The 19,676-nt window shown below is 40.8% G+C and overlaps 1 protein-coding gene across 1 annotated transcript in view; it reads left to right on the top strand.

Annotated features, from left to right (window-relative positions):
- Positions 1–19,676, top strand: part of LOC134668633 (serine/threonine-protein kinase SMG1) — a gene marked incomplete at its 5' end in the record, with an annotated part of 286,060 nt that overhangs the window by 253,065 nt on the left and 13,319 nt on the right. Inside the window, 5 exons of the mRNA XM_063526074.1 lie at positions 5,459–5,667; positions 14,370–15,696; positions 17,395–17,610; positions 18,366–18,538; positions 19,539–19,666. Coding sequence (XP_063382144.1) covers positions 5,459–5,667; positions 14,370–15,696; positions 17,395–17,610; positions 18,366–18,538; positions 19,539–19,666 — 2,053 coding nt within the window. The remainder of the gene's footprint in view (positions 1–5,458; positions 5,668–14,369; positions 15,697–17,394; positions 17,611–18,365; positions 18,539–19,538; positions 19,667–19,676) is intronic.

The following is a 19,676-nucleotide window of genomic DNA, read 5'->3' as shown; positions in this document are numbered from 1 at the left end:
CGACTGTCGGGTTCTTGGCCCTGAATGTGCTAAGTGAAAACGCGGCTTGACTGGAACACTAATTCCTAAATCAAATTCGTATCGTAATAGAATTGGATTTTATGTTTCTGAATAGAACCCCATGCATTGTTAACCGACTGCGAAGTACGCTTCGTTCCGGTAACTAACTTCGTTGGTTTCCGATAGAGTTTAATTGATGACAAAACTGTTGGTTTTGGGTTGATTTAGCCTAGCGTTTCTATTCTAAATTCTGGTAAATATTCTGTTAGCTTTAGGGCTCATTTAGACGGCGCGTGAACTCGTATCTATACCTACGATTTTAGTTACACTTACATTGCGGACCATTGAGGTTACATCAATTCAGCCGACCGATCAAATAACGCAATGTATTGAAACTCACATGCACTGTCAAAAAATGGAATTTTCCCTATGTCGTGCAATAACTTAATAAAATAAATCTCGAAATTCGGACCGTTCCATGACATATATGCTAATGTATATCAGCCCTTTCCATCGCAATGGTAGTTGTTCTCATCCACTATTAATAACTAATGGAACCTTTCATCTCCCATCCGAATTCCTTTCAGGGATATTTTTAGGAAGAATAGACTTGATATTGAAAATCGTGCTACTGAGCGTGACATGCAAATATTGTGTGGCTCAAAAGCTCCCGTGACGTCAGGGAGCCAACTCGACCGTTAGGTACTTGCGTGTTCGATATTTAAAGTAAAAATGAGGCACAGAATTAAATCACGACTTTCACAATTGTGAAAAATTTAACTGATGGTGATGATGCACACCTCGTTGGCCCAATATTACATCAGGGTTCTTACGTTTCACTTTTATCGAACTGTATTGGTGGACATGTTTCTACCGTAATATTAAGGCATTACGGTCGACATCTATCCACGCACTTATGAACGCCACTGTACATTGAAAATAGCATCTGTAAAACTAGAGATTTCGTTTAATATAACCGCGGACACCGCGGTGCCCCATTTTACATGAAAACAGGTGGAATTCGAAGCGGAACACACAAAAATGTCGGAAAGCTCCGGTCTTTTAAAGTTTGTAGTGAAATGCACGTTTAATTTTGTGCGGCGACAGCTATTTAGTCCTTCCCTAGGAATATTCTAGCCAAGGTATATTATAGGTTAGCCGTATAAGAGATCTACATGGCTACAATACATATTTTTGGGTGTAAGTGACAATACCAAGGGTAGTAAAAAAACTCACACAGCTAAATGTCGATGTCAACTTGTCCTACATTTTTTTGTCTCCGTCCTCGAAACGTCAGAGGTAATTTTAAAGTTTAAGTATACGTAATCAAGTCCCGTTAAAGTAAATAGTAATACTGTGATAATCGATACCTATATACACATACCAAGCCGAGGAATAAATAATACAAAGGGTCCTGGTCTTGTGTCGGATTCGGCAGTTTGCCCCGGAACCTCCGAAACGCGACAGCCTTCGGCCAGAATTATCACCGATTATGGGCGATTCTACTTAATATCAACACTGAAACTAACAATAACCACATAACAACTACATTTTTCTAGTATTGTTTTCAGTTACCGTGATAGTTACCATGAAATAAAACTATTGAAACGGATTATATCGCGTATATTGAATACATACTACATCCCGACGTTTCGAACCCTTTAAGGGGCCCACTGATTAACAGTCCGCCGGACGGTATCGGCCTGTCAGTTGTTCGGAACTGTCAAAATTTTGTTTTAACTGACAGGCCGATACCGTCCGGCGGACTGTTAATCAGTGGGCCCCTTAATGGGTTCGAAACGTCGGGATGTATATTATGTATTTAATATACGCGATATAATCCGTTTCAATAGTTTTGTTTCATACATTTTTCTAGGTTCTATTATATTATATGAAGGTATTCTGTGCTGCCCCCGGGCCTCGACACTCGACAGGCAGACAGGCGAGGATTACTCTTATGCAAATATCGTGTGATGTGGGCCGTGCTGTTCACGGCCTGGAATCTGAAGTAGCCGCCCGATCTGTGAAAATATATGAGCTTTGCTATATACTGGGTTATTTTGGGGCCGTGATCCGGAATGTCAAAAAACGTGGTTACCTATCTTCTTCAACCTAGCGTTTTCCCGGCCTAGCGCCAGGGTCCGCTTTCCTGCTCAATCTTCTCTACTTTGACCTGCAAGTCGCGCCAGTGCTCAAGTTTTGTAATCTGCCCTGCATCTTGTTGCCTAGTAGGGCTAGGGCTCAGGATACGTAGAATTTTTTTTTAATTCTTTCCATAATGTGAGAATAAAAATATACTTGACGTCAGCAGTAATTCCAATATCGTAATTCACATAAATACTTAGTCATAGAATGATGCTGTAGAAAATGTAAAATTTGGTAAATTGTATGACAATGTTGTAAAGGTGTGCAAATGTAATTATGGATATCGACAACGTAAAAAAAAATTGATTTACATCTTCATACTTACTATTAAATATTTTGGTGTTAAAAATATTGTAATATTCTTAAATGTTGTTTTTATGGCCCTTTCATATTACCCTTGTGGTTAAAACTGGACATATTTTTTCATAAAGAAACATTTTGAAGAAGTTTAACTAAGATTTATAAAACACATCGAGAACTTTAAAGTAAGATATAAAACAACACTCTTTAAGAGTTGATGAAAATATTCTCGTACAATAATAACTGCACAGCAGAAATATAGCCACAAATAATATACTAACTATAATATTGATCTTTTTCACCAAAATATTATTGTGTTACTTTTAAGAAAACTCCGATATCAATGTCGCAATTATTGAAAATTTTGGAGTGGCTAAAGTATTTACCGTAGGGAACCATAAATTCACCGTGGTGCCTAACTTCGTCTAATGGCTCCTCTACACGATGGGCCAACGCCGGCCACTCCAAAGAACGCAGCCATGCGGTAGAATGAGATAGCAATATCACTGCGTCCCTTGGAGTGGCCGGCGTTGGCCCATGGTGTAGAGGAGCCATAAGTGAAATACTAAAACACCAAGAAATAGATTGTCTATCTATTGAATGAACAATAAATATACTCTGTATCTTTAGGTATTTAAATAAAAGTAACGAAATCTACCCTCAAATATATATATATATATATATATATAGATTTCGAGGGTAGATTCATCTACCTTTTGAGAATATATATATATACTCTCAAAAGGTAGATGATAACATTACATGATTAAATTGATTAAATAATGTAGGTTAAAGTCAGGTCGTTCAGTGACTGATCCAGGCGGTTTTGTATTTAGTTGACTAACCAATAGATGTTATTTTACTACCCGAAAAATTACAAATTGTTTGTTTACTTTTATTTAAATACCTAAAGATACAGACTTTATAGAGATGTTTTAATTTAAAAAAAAGTTTCTAAAAATAACCTAACTTTTTCTTATCATTTTTTTATTGGGGAAATTATAATAAAACTTCTCAAACTGGTACCTAATGCCGCTGCTCCTATCTCTCATATCATGGCTTCTACACGATGGGCCAGCGCCGGCCACTCCAAGGGACGCAGCCATTCGGTTGAATGAGATAGCAATATCACCTGCTCCCTCTAACGCATAAATTTGTCCCTTGGAGTGGCCGGCGCTGGCCCATCGTGTAGAGGAGCCATCATTTGCACAACTGTCCCACTGCTGAATAACGGAAACGTCCATCAAACTTTTACGTTGCTTACCTCCCTATAGGCACGGAAACTATGATGCCGCGCACACGTGCATACATGGTCTATTACAGGGATGTTGCGAATATTCGCATCCGCATCCGCAACCGCGGAACTTCCGCATTATTTTCAACATCCGCATCCGCATAAAATCGATGCGGAGCTTATGCGGATGCGGATGTCGAACAAGTCGGTACAGGTAGTTACGTCTTAGCGGCGGCGTAAGTGCTAGGTAATCTCGTCATTACCTATAACGAAATCGTCTAGGTCCAGAAAAGTCGACCAAGTTACTGTTTATTAATATAACGCACCTATGTTCTTGCTGAAATAATAAACGTAGGTTTTTTTAAATAAAAATAACTAAAAATGTAATATTTGAAGTTTTTTAAGTACCTCGCGGATGTGAGCCTTTAAGTATCCGCATCCGCGGGTGTCAAAAAATCTTCATCCGCAACATCCCTGGTGCATACGCTGTCTATTAGCTAATGCGGGACTGACCCGGTTCCGTTCCGATCGCGGTATATGCTGATACGCTGTATCATACTCGTATCTCGTTTTCTATTTCGTTTGTTACGGAAAATTTGCAAATTGAATTCTTTTGACGGAGTTTCAATCATGGATTAGTTCGTGTTTTGATGTTCTGTGAACTGTGTAAGGTAGATACGCGAAGGAACAGATGTAGGTAATTATTCCCCACCGTATTTTCACGGAAACATACGAACGTGTCTTGCTATTTCAGTCAGTCTCGCTACAAAAAGTACTGAGTTGATTGAAGTAGCATGACAAATACGAACGTTTCCGAGAAAACACGAAGGAAAACAATTATGCACTACATCTGTAAAATTATTGCGTACTGCTGTTTAAAGCCTGTTTTTAACTTGCCGCTTGTGACGTAGTTTTACATTATGTTAGTAAAAATATCTTTGTTAAATACCTCTATTGGGGTTATAATATAAAATTTTAAAAACTGTTTTATTAAAGAAGCAAGTAATGTGCACGTTAGACGTTCTCTACTTATTAACACATTCACTGCCAACGTTTTAGTAGATTTAAATATTTAGTTAAATCATAATAGGTACTTATACCTAAAATGAAATCGCACTTTTCTAGTATAAGCGGTAAATTTTGCAACCCAGCTGTGGAATGCGGGTGCCAATTTTAAAATAATAGCACTGCAAAATCTCAGGATTACCTTGAATTTCTCGTTGTCTTTGGTTTGCCGCTTGGGAAAGTTCTTATTGCTTTGTAAGAATTCTTCTCTAATAACTATTGTAATTTGCGTGTAAGGGATTTTTAACTGTTCCCACTATCCATATTGTTAAATGCTCTATTTACCATTTAAATATAAATACCCCATGCTGTAGCATTGTTACAACATGGTTCCTCTCCAATCTTATCCAAAAAAGTTTTGCAACTTTTACCTCCCCTTATGTTACGATTTTATTATTTTCAATTTAATGTAATTTAGCTACGATATGGATTCCATGGTCCGAAATAAATGTTTTTTTTTTATGCTATCCCTCTTTTTTGAGAATTGCGGTGTTGTTGGAGTTAAACATGTTAACAATAATTATCGTCGAATTTAAACTATCGTGTGACATACTGACATTAAGCAAATTTTACGGTTAAACTCACGTGCTTTTAGTCACTAGCGCGACATGTTTCGGTGACCTAGTCTCCATTTTCAAGCACTAACAGTGTCGTAAAATCAATTGTGTAAAATTGTGTTCAAATCAAAACATTAATTAACTCTTTCTTTCGCAGGGTATCTTCCGCCTCGCCTGCGAGCACGTACTACGAACCATGCGCCGTGGACGCGAGACCCTCCTAACCCTACTTGAAGCCTTCGTGTACGACCCCCTGGTAGAATGGGGCGGCGCGAAGAAGCGCAGAGGAGAGAGGGATCTGCGAGCAGCCGTCGCCATGTTAGCTGTGCGCGCACATGAACTGAAACAGCAGTTTGCTGATATCACGTGAGTATATCTTCCTCCGCATCATAGTCCTCTAGCTAGCTAGTCCTTACGGGTCTGGCCACGAAAATCAAAGGCGACAACGACAACCATAGGTTGGAGCGAGACACAGGGATCTGACCTTTCGTTCCCTACCTATCTTTTTAGCCTTAGCTGAAGTTAGTAGTGGCCAGGCTGTTACAATGCCTTGTAAACGATTGTATGGGGCGGGGCGCGAAGAAGCGCAGAGGAGAGAGGAAACTTCGTGGTGCAGTAGCTATGTTGTCTGTACGCATACATGAGCTTAAACAGCAGTTAGCAGACGTCACGTGAGTAGGTATTTAAATCTTTCTACCTCTACATGGTCTTCTGACTAACCTGTTAGTACATCCTCTGCACCACGTGTCTTGGACTGCAGTCTGTCTACACGTACATTAATTTAGCAAATAGGTATAGGTGGGTACAGATAGACTCTGTAGAACCGACCGAGGGTAAAATCTGTCCTATCGCACAGGCAGTTTGTCTAAAATAGTTATTTACGATACAAGTGCGGAAAAGAGGAAATTCGAAACGAGTGGCGATAAATTAAAACACGACTGAAGGCATGCTTTAAATCGACACGAGTTGCGAATTACCTATTCGTATACGTGTATCGTAACGTAACGTTTTACAGTACATATGGCGCTTTAAACTTTTGACATGCGCACGAAAATTGCTATTTTACGCACTAGTGCGGGAAAATAGGACCATAATGTACTGTAAAAATATTTTCACAGATTACCGGAATTACTTTGCAAATGATGAGCGCCACCCGACGCAACTTTTTCAAGTTTTTAAATTGTTATGTTTCCCACCCTGATCGCCAGTACAGGAACAAATAGAAACAGCTGAGTCTCTTAATTTGCCAGTAGCATAGCACAAACCCGCACGGTACAAACATTGAACAAACATAGATTAATCGTGTTTATTTTTCGCCAGTTACACATGATGGGCTCAGTAGCGAGCGACATGGATTAAATAGATCAGTTACCTTCACACCTGGATCACTATTGTTTCCCACAAGGTTTAAGGTCATCATGTATTGTTTGTCCGCAAATTCGTTAGTCTTACTTACTTACTTGGTTGGCGCGGTGACCCAAAATGAGTCTTGGCCTCCAACACAAGAGCACGCCACTTTGATCGGTCCAGAGCGGTATCCCGCCAGCTTTCGCCGACGCCGAAATCTCGTTAATCTTATCTCAAAATCTCGAAATTTCGTTAGTCTAAATTTGTTTTTTCGGAAATGCGTAACCCTTCAGGATTGTCATAAAACAAACCTAACCTAATCTATCTATAGGATAACCTTAGGAAAATCCTGATGAAAAGTTAACGCTTTCAGAATTAGGACTAATGATATGACAAACAATACATTATGACTTAAAACTTTATGTCAAACAAAGGGGCCGTAGGGCAAGGGGGGATTCTTAGCGGTTACCGCGAAAACCGAAATTCGCAAATTGCGGGGATCTTTCTCTTTTACTCCAATGAAGGCGTAATTAGAGTGACAGAGAAAAATCCCCGCAATTGACGATTTTCGGTATTGGCGGTAGCCCTACTGGCGCATTCGTCTCAAGCGATACAATGTAAACTACTATCAAAGACATGTATAACTTCGTATAAGATGAATAAAGTCTAAAGCCGACCACTGACTAACAGTTCGCCGGACGATATCGGCCGGTCAGTTGTTAGGAACTGTCAAATTTTTGTTCTAACTGACAGGCCGATATCGTCCAGCGGACTGTTAATCAGTGGGCCCCTTAAGAAAAAAACCGGGCAAGTGCGAGTCAGACTCGCGCACGAAGGGTTCCGTACCATAATGCAAAAAAAAAAACAAAAAAAAGCAAAAAAAAACGGTCACCCATCCAAGTACTGACCACGCCCGACGTTGCTTAACTTTGGTCAAAAATCACGTTTGTTGTATGGGAGCCCCATTTAAATCTTTATTTTATTCTGTTTTTAGTATTTGTTGTTATAGCGGCACCAGAAATACATCATCTGTGAAAGTTTCAACTGTCTAGCTATCATAGTTCGTGAGATACAGCCTGGTGACAGACGGACGGACGGACGGACGGACGGACAGCGAAGTCTTAGTAATAGGGTCCCGTTTTACCCTTTGGGTACGGAACCCTAATAATAGGGTCCCGTTTTACCCTTTGGGTACGGAACCCTAAAAAACGTGCCCGGAAATCAAGAAAAAGTCATTCCGGATAGATGGCGCACACACCTTTGGCCTATCCCCGTCTAGATGGCGTGACGACACCGTTTCATATTTAACAATTTTAACACATAGATATCAGGGAATAAACATGGGTAAAAATGATATAAAAATAATAAAATCATTTATCCATATATACAAATTTTTTTGATAATTCTATTATTGTGTTTATTTTGAGTTTTAGTCGTGTGTCGATAGATGGCAGTCATTTTACGGTGACTACAAAATTTACTATAACAGGACCCCTCTATACTATCTATCCTCTTTGCTACTATACTTATCCTTCTGTTTAGCACTTAAGTCAGGAAACCGTTGCTAACAAGAATGCAAGCTGGTTTTATTCAAATCGCGTAGCTGAATAACGGATGCACATTATGCGCAGTATAGGTATTACAAAGAGCTAATTTTGCAAGCTAGGGGTGTATACACCGTAAAGTTGCTATCGTATCGACACAGCTGCCAGAACTGCCAGGTCTATCTTAGGTACGTGTATTATCATAAAGGAAATTTCTTAGTCCCTAAATGCGCCAAAGTGAACAAGAAACTTTCTTCTTCGTTCATTCTTTTTCTCGAGGGACTACAGGCCGCGGAGCCAACATTCCAATCGCTTCCCAAGTAGCACAGATAGCTCTATAACTACTCACTTTTAGTTCTATCTAACGCTTTGTGCGTATTAAGACACTTATAACAGCACACTCGTGGTCCTACAGCTGTATAATAGATTTCAGTGATATTTATATAGCTTAGGGCTGATTAAAAGCTGCATTACGGCTCTGAAAACTACCATTAATACGCAAAGAGTGATATAAAGGTATATTTGCTACGAACCTATACAGCTTTAAGGGTTATCAAATGCTTTAACCGTTATAAGGTCTGTTTAGTGGATAAAATTACGCCATGTGCTGTATAAGGAGGTAATTGTGGACTTTTATTACGTTGACTTATTAAGGGAGCACAAGTGAACTATTATGAAGCTAATAGATGTATAATGGAAAACATGTGGCACATTATACAGCTTTTCGCTTAACATGTTTACCGCTAAGCAGCTTTTATTACGCTGACTTTTAAGGGACCACGAGTGAACTAATATGAAGCCAATAGACGCATAATGGAACACCTGTGGCGCATAATACAGCTTATCGCTGAACGTGTTTACCGCTAAGCAGCTTTTATTACGCTGACTTTTTAAGGAAGCACGAATGAACTATTATGAAGCCAATAGACGTATAATGGAACATACGTGGCGCATAATACAGCTTATCGCTGAACATGTTTACCGCTAAGCAGCTTTTATTACGCTGACTTTTAAGGGAGCACGAGTGAACTAATATGAAGCCAATAGACCTATAAATGAAACACATGTGGCGCATAATACTGCTTATCACTGAAGATGTTTACCGCTAAAGCAGCTTTTATTTTGCTGACTTATTATAAGGGAGAACGAGCGAACTGTTATGAAACCAATAGACGTATAATCGAACACATGTGGCGCATAATACGGCTTAGCGCTGAACATGTTTACCGCTAAGCAGCCTATTTTACTACCATTGAGACTGTGTGTATAGCGGCTATTTAAACGTTCACAAGATGCCTTATAACTGTTTAGAGGTTCACTAGTGTATCGAAAGAACGACTTGGACTTTATAGTGGATCACTTAAGTATCTTAATCAGATATATAACAGTCGTATGCTGCATATTAGAATTTTAACGGTTCACGTTGCTTTTTAACATTGACCGCCATTTTATTGTATATAACCTACAAAATTTAAATTACTTTTCCAACTTTTAAGGGCAACAATAACGTTTTGTGCATGAGTTCTTAACCTAAATCACTAGTTTAGCACTTCCTATAACGTATTATTAACTTTTTATCTCATAATTCCGTCCAAACCACTAAAGTAGTTTTTACACAATAGCTTATTTATATCATTAATTTAAATAAATCCTGATTATTCTCGTGGCGCATTGAAATTTTCTTAGATAATGTATATATATAATGTCAATAAACTTGCATTCCCAAACATCTTTCTCACATTAATATATAAAAGATCATGTACTAACATTTAACTAAACACTTTAACAAAATGACTTATGGTGTTGTTGCGCTAAAGGTTTTTGCTTCAATATAAATATGTTTTTTAAGGCAGAGGTGTAAAAGTATGTTAATAATTATCTTTTATTCAGCCCAACGTCAATGTTTCCCGGTATTAGGGCGCACATGTGACATATTAACTGAATAAAGGGTAACTGGTGGTCTCTTACCCAGTCAATATACACCTCTTATAACTCCTGTTACCCCTTATAATTCCATTAAATTGCTGCTATAATGCTCTTAAACAGCTATGTGAACTTAAGGCTGCATAATTTGTGTCCATTTAAGAGTTATAAAAGCTGAAAAGAGGCTTATACAGCTCTTATGCAGCTTTTTTATTCCAGCTTCAAGCGTATTCGTACTTCATTATGCGGCTGCTATACAGCTAATCTGTGCTACTTGGGTTACGCTCCGTAGCGATCGAAACGCAACTGTCACTCTTGCACTAATATGGAAGAGTGATAGAGAGACACAAAGCGTTTCTTTGTCGTAGCGATTAGCGATTGTCACCTTGGCGAGGCCGGCAAGTATGGGTGCGTTTATCCGAAAAGAGTGAAAATTCGTCAACCTTGCACCTTGGCGAGGCCGGCAAGTATGGGTGCGTTTATCCGAAAAGAGTGAATTCGTCATCCTTGCAAAAACGTAAGGCCCATCGAGAGTAAGCAATGCATACGTTGCATAAGCTGCTTGTCTGAATTTCGATGCATCAGCTGTTGACTGTACTCGCCCAGTGCGCCATACGGCGGCAGACTGACTAGCGGCGACCAGCGGGTAGCATAAGGGCGAGATTTTCTTAACGAGCGAGAGCTTTTACATAAGGCCTCACTGTTCATATTGCACATTATGCGTATTCGTCATTGTACGTTTGCTGTATACTCGTATACGAAGCGAGACTGCCTGCATAACACATCACACAACTCTGTGTGATATGCAGTGATCGGGAATTTGGTTGTCACTAAGGGTAAATAATGTTTTTTTTTAATCCCATGAAATGTAGGTAATTGTATTTCAAAAATATTAAGATATCGTTTTTGTGAAAAATTCAATCCATATTGCGGGCTTACTCCCGTATCCATACAAAAAATACTACTAGATCCCGCGGCGTTGCAACAAAACCAAATCCCCGATCACTGGCGATATGTCGCGAATTTATTCTGTTTACTTTTATTTTCGACGTAAGTGCCATGATTGTAATAAGCTGCACGCAAGCGCAAGTGTACCAGAAAGCAATAAAGTACAGTCAAAGTCACAGTGACAATAGTATGAGGTCTCTAGCGACTTTCACATTGATTGTCACTGCGACAAGGTACGAAATGGGTCGGAAATTAAATTCTTTGACTGTACAGCTGCTGCTCCACGTAAACAGTAGGCGTTAGAGATGGTGCATGTGGTTAGTGTCATCAGAGCTAACTGTTAAAATGCTTACTTATTCAAATTTACATCGAGGTACAATACAAGTACGTTTCTAGCGCGAGAATATAGTCGATCGCTACTCGCTTTATCGCCACCGGTCAGGCAACAGCCTAACCCAGTGGTGCAGCGTTTTGAGAGTCAAGGTCGCGCCCCACATTTGACACGTGCCTGGCGCCTCATTCCAATTTTAAAAAATCGCAACTTATTTTTATATTAGTTTGACATTACTTCCAGTTTATCTCAAGTTCAGTTTTGCAGAAAAAATATGGTTCTTTCATACATTTCAGCTGGTCCCTTTTCTATGGGAGGGTTAATTTTTTTTTCGCGATTTCGGGGTTGGTCTCATAATAACAGTTGCTCAGTAAAACCCCAAAACCTTCCTGGCAATGGGAATGCACTTATATTTCGGGTCGTTAACTTTTAGTACTTATTGCCCACAGATGTGACCTTTTTCTGAAATGTGTTTTGCCCCATATAAATAAGCACCTACCTAAGTACCTACAGATGTATTGGCTCTCTCTCCATTATACCTATCAAGTTGAGAACGTTCGAATGCGGCTGCTGTTCGTAATGTGCGTTGCTGGAGTTTAGTGTTGACATTAAGTAAATTAAACTGTTAGCGGATGGTGCTGGGCCTAACATACGGCGTTGCATGAACAAGAGATTTCCTTTGGCAGGATTGGTTCTTAGGACCCAAGGATGGATTCAAGAAGTGGAGCCACCGAGATTTTTGATGTAAATTTTTAGGGGGGGGCTCTCAATTTGGTCTTGATATCTATATCATTTAAGCTAGTATGCCAAGTTTGGTATCGTTTTCGTATAAATCGGGGGTGCTGAATACATTTCTGATATCATAATGACACCAAAAATACTTTTTTTTAATTCCTCTTCTCGCTTATAAAACTGCTGAACCAATTTAGTTAAAATTTGGTACAGAGATAGTTTGAGTCCCAGGAAATAACATAGCATACTTTTAATCTCAAAAATCATCCCTTAAGGGTGTGAAAAGGGAGGAGGAAATTTGTATGGGGATTCAATAACCGCTGAACCGATTTAGATAAAATTTGGTATAGTTTGAGTCCCGGGGAAGAACATAGGATAGTTTTATTCAAAAAAAATACCTTAAAAGTTAAAGGTAAGGTGTAGGATTGTATGGGAAATCAATAAACGCTGAACCGATTTCGATGAAATCTATGTCTACATCTTTCATTTAGTTGAAAATTATACTAAACTTGACTTAGAACCTAAACCTAAACAATTATTGATCTCAGACGTCGCAGACGCTTAACCCCTCCCCCCCCCACCCACCTGCATCAAAAATCTGGATGGCTCCACTTCTTCAATCCATCCTTGGGTCCTAAGGACCAATCCTGCCAAAGGAAATCTCTTGTTCATGCAACGCCGTGGTTGACCTTTTTATGCTCTGAGCACACTCAACTATGTGGCCGGGGCGTGCAAATAAATGAGCGCGAAAATGACACTGTTACGTGACAGATTATGTGTACCATTTGGCTGTGGTTTCGCTTGATTACTTTAACACCACAGTTATAAATTATTAGTGATGTCCGACCGTGGTTTACTTGGTTAACCTCGAAACAAGGGCACTATCTATTAACGTAGTTTCTATTATCTCCAATCGTCTAATAACTCTAATACTTATAATGTTTTCTTTGCTACCGGCTCACGTGGAACTTTTCATATTTAAAAAAAAATATGAAAAAAATATTTTTTTCATATTTTGTTACAAAGCTTATAAAAACTACCAATAGGTACTCAAGCTGATTTTGGATTAAAAAATATTCCTATTTTATAAGTTTCATGTAGAATATAACTTTTAAGAGAAGAATTTGTGCTTATTTTTAAACTGAATTTTCGTAAAAATATGACACAACGAGAGGACTATACTCAACTGCGGCAACGGAAAGTCATTCAAAATCGCACAATATGGCGATGTTATTGCTAATGACATGCCCTACTTTGTAGTTTGTAGCTCCCTCGCGCCTCATCAGAGCAAGAGCGAGGCACATTGGCATAATGAGAAATTGAATCACCGCGTAAAACACAAGACGTGTTAGCTTATAATTTTAAATGGTGTTTCAAGACTCACTTTCAAAGTTCAAGTCATAACGAAAGAAAAATAGTCATAACGAAGTAAAAGATACCTACTCCGAAAGTCCGCATGTGGTTAATGTACCTATTATGTAATGTTATAAATATTCAAACCACTTCCTAAATCCCATATTGCGTACCGTCCCTAAACAACGATAATTCTGTACTCACTGTAGCAATGTTTCTGGCGCAATAAATACAAATAAGTCCCGTTTATGGTCGCGATAACCGGCCGAGTGTGAGCCGCGGGAGATAACACAATAACAAATGCTACCGGTTTACTTGTGCCAGGTGGCCAGGCGAATATCGCCTCTGTGCTAGTTCAGATAAAGTGGAAAGCTATGGCTGTTTAAAACTTGACTTTTGTTCTAATTCCACCTGAATTAAAAGGTTTTGTGTCCTATTGAACTTATGAAGGTTGTGCTTTACATCGAACTACAGGCGTCAATACAATACAGCTAGTATTTGTTGAAAACAAACCCGAACTGAATGATACAGACAATAAACGAGATCACACGTGAAGAAACGTTAAACAACAGCCGGCCTCGTGTTACATAACAAAATCGATTAAAATAGAGTTCAACAATATGTACCTCAATCAAACTTCATAGTTCATAATTTTCATTATTTTCCGGACTAAAAGCTTCACAGCTAAATATTGGTTTTGCTGTAAAGCTAGGAATCAAACAATAGGTTATTTCTATTTAAAGCTCAGAGCTCGGCGCATAAAGCCGACACGTAGGTGTGTTAGAATTATTAAACACGACTGTTCCGCTGAAAGCCACTTTGATTACACGCCCTATGTGCATTATTAAGTGGCCCTGTCATTAAATATTCACGGTCCGATGTTGTTTCAGGGAGCAGTTCCTGGCTGCGCTGCCAGACGTCCAAGCGAGCGCCGACCAGTGGCTCCAGGAAACCGAAGAACTCAAGTCCATTGAGACCAGACTCCATGACTGCCACCAGCAGATGGCGCTGGTCAAAGAGATAGAAGCGTACGGACCGAACCTAAGCAGCCATCCTTTGTACGCTATCTCGCAGAAATACTCCTCCTACAAAAAGGCAAAGAACGCTGTCGAGGACTCTATGAAAGCCCTCGTAAAGATACTCAACGATTTTGACACTCAAATAGAAAGCTTCGCAGCGGCCAACGAAGCTATCAATGGTCCCAAATTGGTTGCATGGGTGCAAGAATTTTCAGGCCCAAGTGAAGATGATGAGAAACCGATATTCGACCACATCAAAGAGTTCCTCGCTAATGCTGGACAGAGCTCTATGATCACCCAATGCGAACAAGCGGAGAACGAACTCAATCAGAGCATGCAAGAGACTATTGTCCTCGTCAGATCCTGCTTAGAACTCCTTTCACAATATGTTGCGGTGTCTCAATACTACCCGCAAACCCACACCGAGTACCATCGCGTTGTGATGTTCCGCAAATGGCTGGCCGAAGCTTTAGAGAGCAAATCACCTGAAGTGTGCCGTGAAGTCTCCAGCCAAGTTACGGCTCTAGTCAACGCTGACAACGCTAACAACACAGAACAGATAGTTGCGTACAACTTCCAACTACAAACTATTACTGCTGAAGCCAACGTTAATTTAAACAAGGCAATTGAAAGACTGCAAATACACGGAGGTCCAGATGCGGTGGCAATAGCTCAAGAGGCATACATTGAAGCGAAGACGAATATTAGCTCCTGGGTGCGTTCTGAAGAGAGGGCTGGGGCAGCGTTGGAAAGCGTTGTCATAGGAATGCTATGCAACTTGAACAGAAGATATCTTATCTTAGAGAACAGCGCACAAAGCGCGGGCGACTGTTTAGTGGACTTGACGTCCAGAGAAGGAGAATGGTTCTTAGACGACATGAGTGCTTTATCGATGCAAGCTGTCGAACTGCTATCCCTGCTACCTTTACAATCAGCTTCGGCTGAAGACTCAGCCATGCCTGTAGCAGTTGAATGCGTTCGCAATGCCAACCTGTTGTTATCTGACCTGGTCCAGTTGAACTACAACTATAGCACCATAATTCTGCCGGAAGCCATGAAGAAGCTTCACCAGGAGGACCCGTCGACGCTGATGATGATCAGTGAGCTGAATGCGGTGATCATGAATACTCCGATGCCGTTGAACGAGCTGCTTACCCAGTTGGAGATGAACTTCAGATATTTACTAATGGATATGGAGGTAAGAGAATTTAACAAAGATATGTTTAAAATCATATTCTGCTTTTCAAAACAGAATCACTGGCGTTCAGGCTTTTTACATCCACCTTACGTTTATCTACTTGATATTTAGGTAGGTACTAACTTTTCTGACGAAACGACTCATTGTGTTTTAGTTTACAATACAGCATACAGATGTAGGTAGTGCATAATTATTTTCCTTCATATTTTCACGGAAACGTACGAACGTGTCTTGCTATTTCAGTCAGTCTCGGTATAAAAAGTACTGAGGTTGATTGAAGTAGCATAACAAATACGAACCACTGTATATTTTGATAGTTACGAGTACCTTCAATGGCCTTCGTAGTATTAAAAAGGGATGGTTATTTTATCACGTGGATAAGTTTATCTATCATACGCATATTACATATTATTATTTTTTACACGTCGACGATTTTTTGATACATTGTGATGTGACGTTTGTAAAATATCCTGCGATAAATAAGAAATAAATTGATCTATGTAATCTCATCTCACCAAAGTGTCCAAAGCATCTGCAAAGTCTAAGAATAACTGTAAAAGTGTTCCAAATAGTTGTAATATCAGATAGTGACCCGCATCTTAGAATTCAAAGGCAGAACTCGCAACTCCAAGTTATCGACGTCGCCCGCATCGCAATTTGCTACTCGACAACTTGCTGAGATTGAATCGAAAACTTTCGCTATAACATTCTGCATCGTATATTTTAAGATAATACGACACGTGGATGCTGTTTTGATTTTCGCGCTTAGAAGTTTATTGCGCTATTATATATTATTAGGTGTTCTAGCGACTAAACTTTGTAAGGCAGGTAGTATTTCAAATTTACTTATTTAATTCCTATTTTACAGCACGCATAAATATTAAAGTTATTAAAGTACTTGCTTGGTGGTCGAAAATGCTTTCGTACGTATATCTGGATTTTCTGCTCTAACATGTCGAAATTCTCAATAGAATCTCGTGAAATTTTGTGAGCCAGGTTCGAATATTAAATAGTTTTTTATGTTGTGGTTTTTTTTCAAAATGGCGGAGTCATACATTTATTCACTTGTAAGCTATGCTCGGGAGGTCTATAACTCACATAGCCATTAGTATTTAAACGGCGTAATTTCTATAATTCTTAATGTACTTAATGTTTTTAGTGTTTGTTATTGCCAGTGAATCTCGTGTTCGAACCCGAAAGTCTTTTCCGTTTTATTAAAATATTAAGCTTGGGCTAAGTAGACCGCCGACCGTTAGAAGCGAAAGTTGCGGTTAACAATGGAGTGGAGCGCGTTTGCCTAGAAGTAATCGGTTTACTCGCGATTTAAACATACCCAAATAATATCAATTCTGAGTGACTCATTTGTGAAAGCTATTCTATGATGATAAAGTAGATGCTTTCCGGCCGGAAGGGAGAAGAGATATTTTCAAACGTAACATATAATGGTAAATATCTGGGAGACATATAAAAACTCAAAAATGAGCGTTTTCTTAGAGATAATACCTAGCTAGGTTGAATTTTCGCCCCCTAAAACCCCCATATGGCAAATATTATCGAAATCGTTAGAGCCGTGTCTGAGATCCCCGAAATATGATATAAATAAATAAATATACAAAAAGTGCTCGTTTGAAAGTATTAGATAGGTAGGTAAGGTAATCTAATATTCATCAATGAGTTCATTCAAAGGTTGTCTCTCAGTGCCCCGCAGGCGCCCAAGTGTTAGCCGCCGAGCTCCGCACCCGCTACGAAGCCCTACTGTCCGGGGAGTCCCCCGGCCGCATGGTGCTCATGGGCCTCAACGGGCTGTTCGCGGCGGTGGAGATGCGCGCCCGGGAGCTGGCCGAGCCGCTGGCCGCGCCCGTGCCGCCCGCCTGGAGGAAGATAGACCACGTCAGCGACGCCATGCATATGTCGGTGAGTCTCCGAGCTAGCCAGTGAAACTACGCCCGCTACGAAGCCCTACTGAGTCCCCCGGCCGCATGGCGCTCATGGGCCTCAACGGGCTGTTCGCGGCGGTGGAGATGCGCGCCCGGGAGCTGGCGGAGCCGCTGGCCGCGTCCGTGCCGCCCGCCTGGAGGAAGATAGACCACGTCAGCGACTGCCATGCATATGTTGGTGAGTCTAAGACCATTTATTTTTTTATTGGAAAAAGGTATACATTTGACTACAATCTCACTTGATGGTAAGTGCCGATGCAGTCTAGGATGGAACATGCTTACCTAAGAGATGTCTATTCACATTTAAAGAGATCCAAGTTATAGTGGACTGGGAATAGATTTGCAGGAAGTGAATTCCACTCCTTAGCCGTTCGCATATATATGTCGGTAAGTATTGACTGAAGACCTCATGGTATAAAGACCGGGCTCTATTGAAGCTCTGTACAGTAGTAAAAATGATGAGTGAACTGTCTTGCATGGAGAATGATCGGCTTTGTAAACGACCAAGCATGATATGTCGATAAGTTTTACTCTTTAGTGTCTTAAGCATCTGCAGAACTGATGCTGTGAAGCTTGCTCTGCGGTACAACGCTATTTTTTGCGTCTCACATTTTGCTTCATCGGAGAGTGAGACGCAATTATATTGGACAAAGAAATTTGGAGAGGCGGGATACCACCATAATTAAGAATGTCATGTCATGACTCATGAGTGAAATCTTTATTCTTTAACAGGCCGCCCTCCAAAGCCCGGCGCTCCGCTCCGTCCTCGAAGACTTGTTCCTCGTCCGTCGCGTCCAAGCCATCGGTGAAGCCCTAGCCATGTGTGCGCAGACGGCGGCCGCGTTCCGGGGCTCCGGGCCGCTAGCTGTCTACGATGACACGGCGCTATGTAAACCTGTCAAACGGTCAGTAGACACGTTTTTTTTTTACCTGACTTGGGCTTTATACCTCTATGCAGTGGCGGGTTTGCCCTAAGGCCAAGTAGGTCCGGGCCTAGGGCGGCAAGTTTTTTTGGGGGCGACCAATTGTGATAAAAAAGTCGCTGATGACAACAAAAAATAACTCAAAATGTACTCAATATGATGGGTGCTCAGAAAGGGGCGGCTACAGGGCCTGAGGCCTAGGGCGGCAAAGATTGCAAATCCGCCACTGCCACTATGGGCAATAGAGCGATAGGACCGTGGGGGGGGGGGGGGTCATTATCATCATTACGGGCTATACAAGCAGCTTCAGGTAGGGCGGCAACGTTTTTCGTGGGTGTGTAAGCCAATACGGGAGCGGCAAACACGCCCACAGGCCTGGCAGGTGTAATGTGCCCGTGACGAACAGGAGTCAGGCTGATGACGCTTGGCTCGCTTACTTGCGAGTGTCTTAAACCAAGCGTTGTCGTGAATTTTACGCCCGCCAAATAAGTACCAGTTTGCGCCATTTGACTTGATGGTTTTGCTACACTGTATTACTCCTAAGGCAACCTTTCCCCAACTATAGGTCGCGATCCATTGGTGGGTCGCGAGCGAATATTGAGTGGGCCCTGAAACTGCTAGGGCATTTGAGTGTTAACAATAATATTTTACGGGTATGCCTTATTTTTAAGACGTCCAAGTGGGTCCCGAATTTGGCAGTTTTGGTTAGGTAGGTCGGAGTCCAGTCAACTTTGGAAACCACTGTTCTAAGGAGTTTGCGCTGTAAGACACGGTGAAAAAGAGAAGAGATACTTTTTTTGTGGTAATTTGACGCATCGCTAAGGCCCACTTGCACCATTCCACTAACCCGGGGTTAAGCGGTTAAACCGTTAACCTAGTGTCAAATTGTACTAGTAACCATGTTAACGCCAGGTTTAACCGGTTGACCCCGGGTTAGTGGAATGCTGCAAGTGGGCCTAAGTGTAACTCTTCCTGACTTCAGGTTCACCGCTGAATACGTGTCCCGCTGCGTGCTAGGCGTGCACTCGAAGGCGCTGGCCTCAGTGATATGCTTGCTGCTGAGACGGCAGCGTCTGGACCTCGCAGCTGAGGTGGAACAGAAGGAAATCGGTACGATGTT

Source organism: Cydia fagiglandana, chromosome 11, assembly GCF_963556715.1.
Source record: "Cydia fagiglandana chromosome 11, ilCydFagi1.1, whole genome shotgun sequence".
Lineage (NCBI taxonomy): Eukaryota > Metazoa > Arthropoda > Insecta > Lepidoptera > Tortricidae > Cydia > Cydia fagiglandana.
Note: the sequence above shows the minus strand (reverse complement) of the source record. Positions and strands in the feature narration are given on the sequence as shown.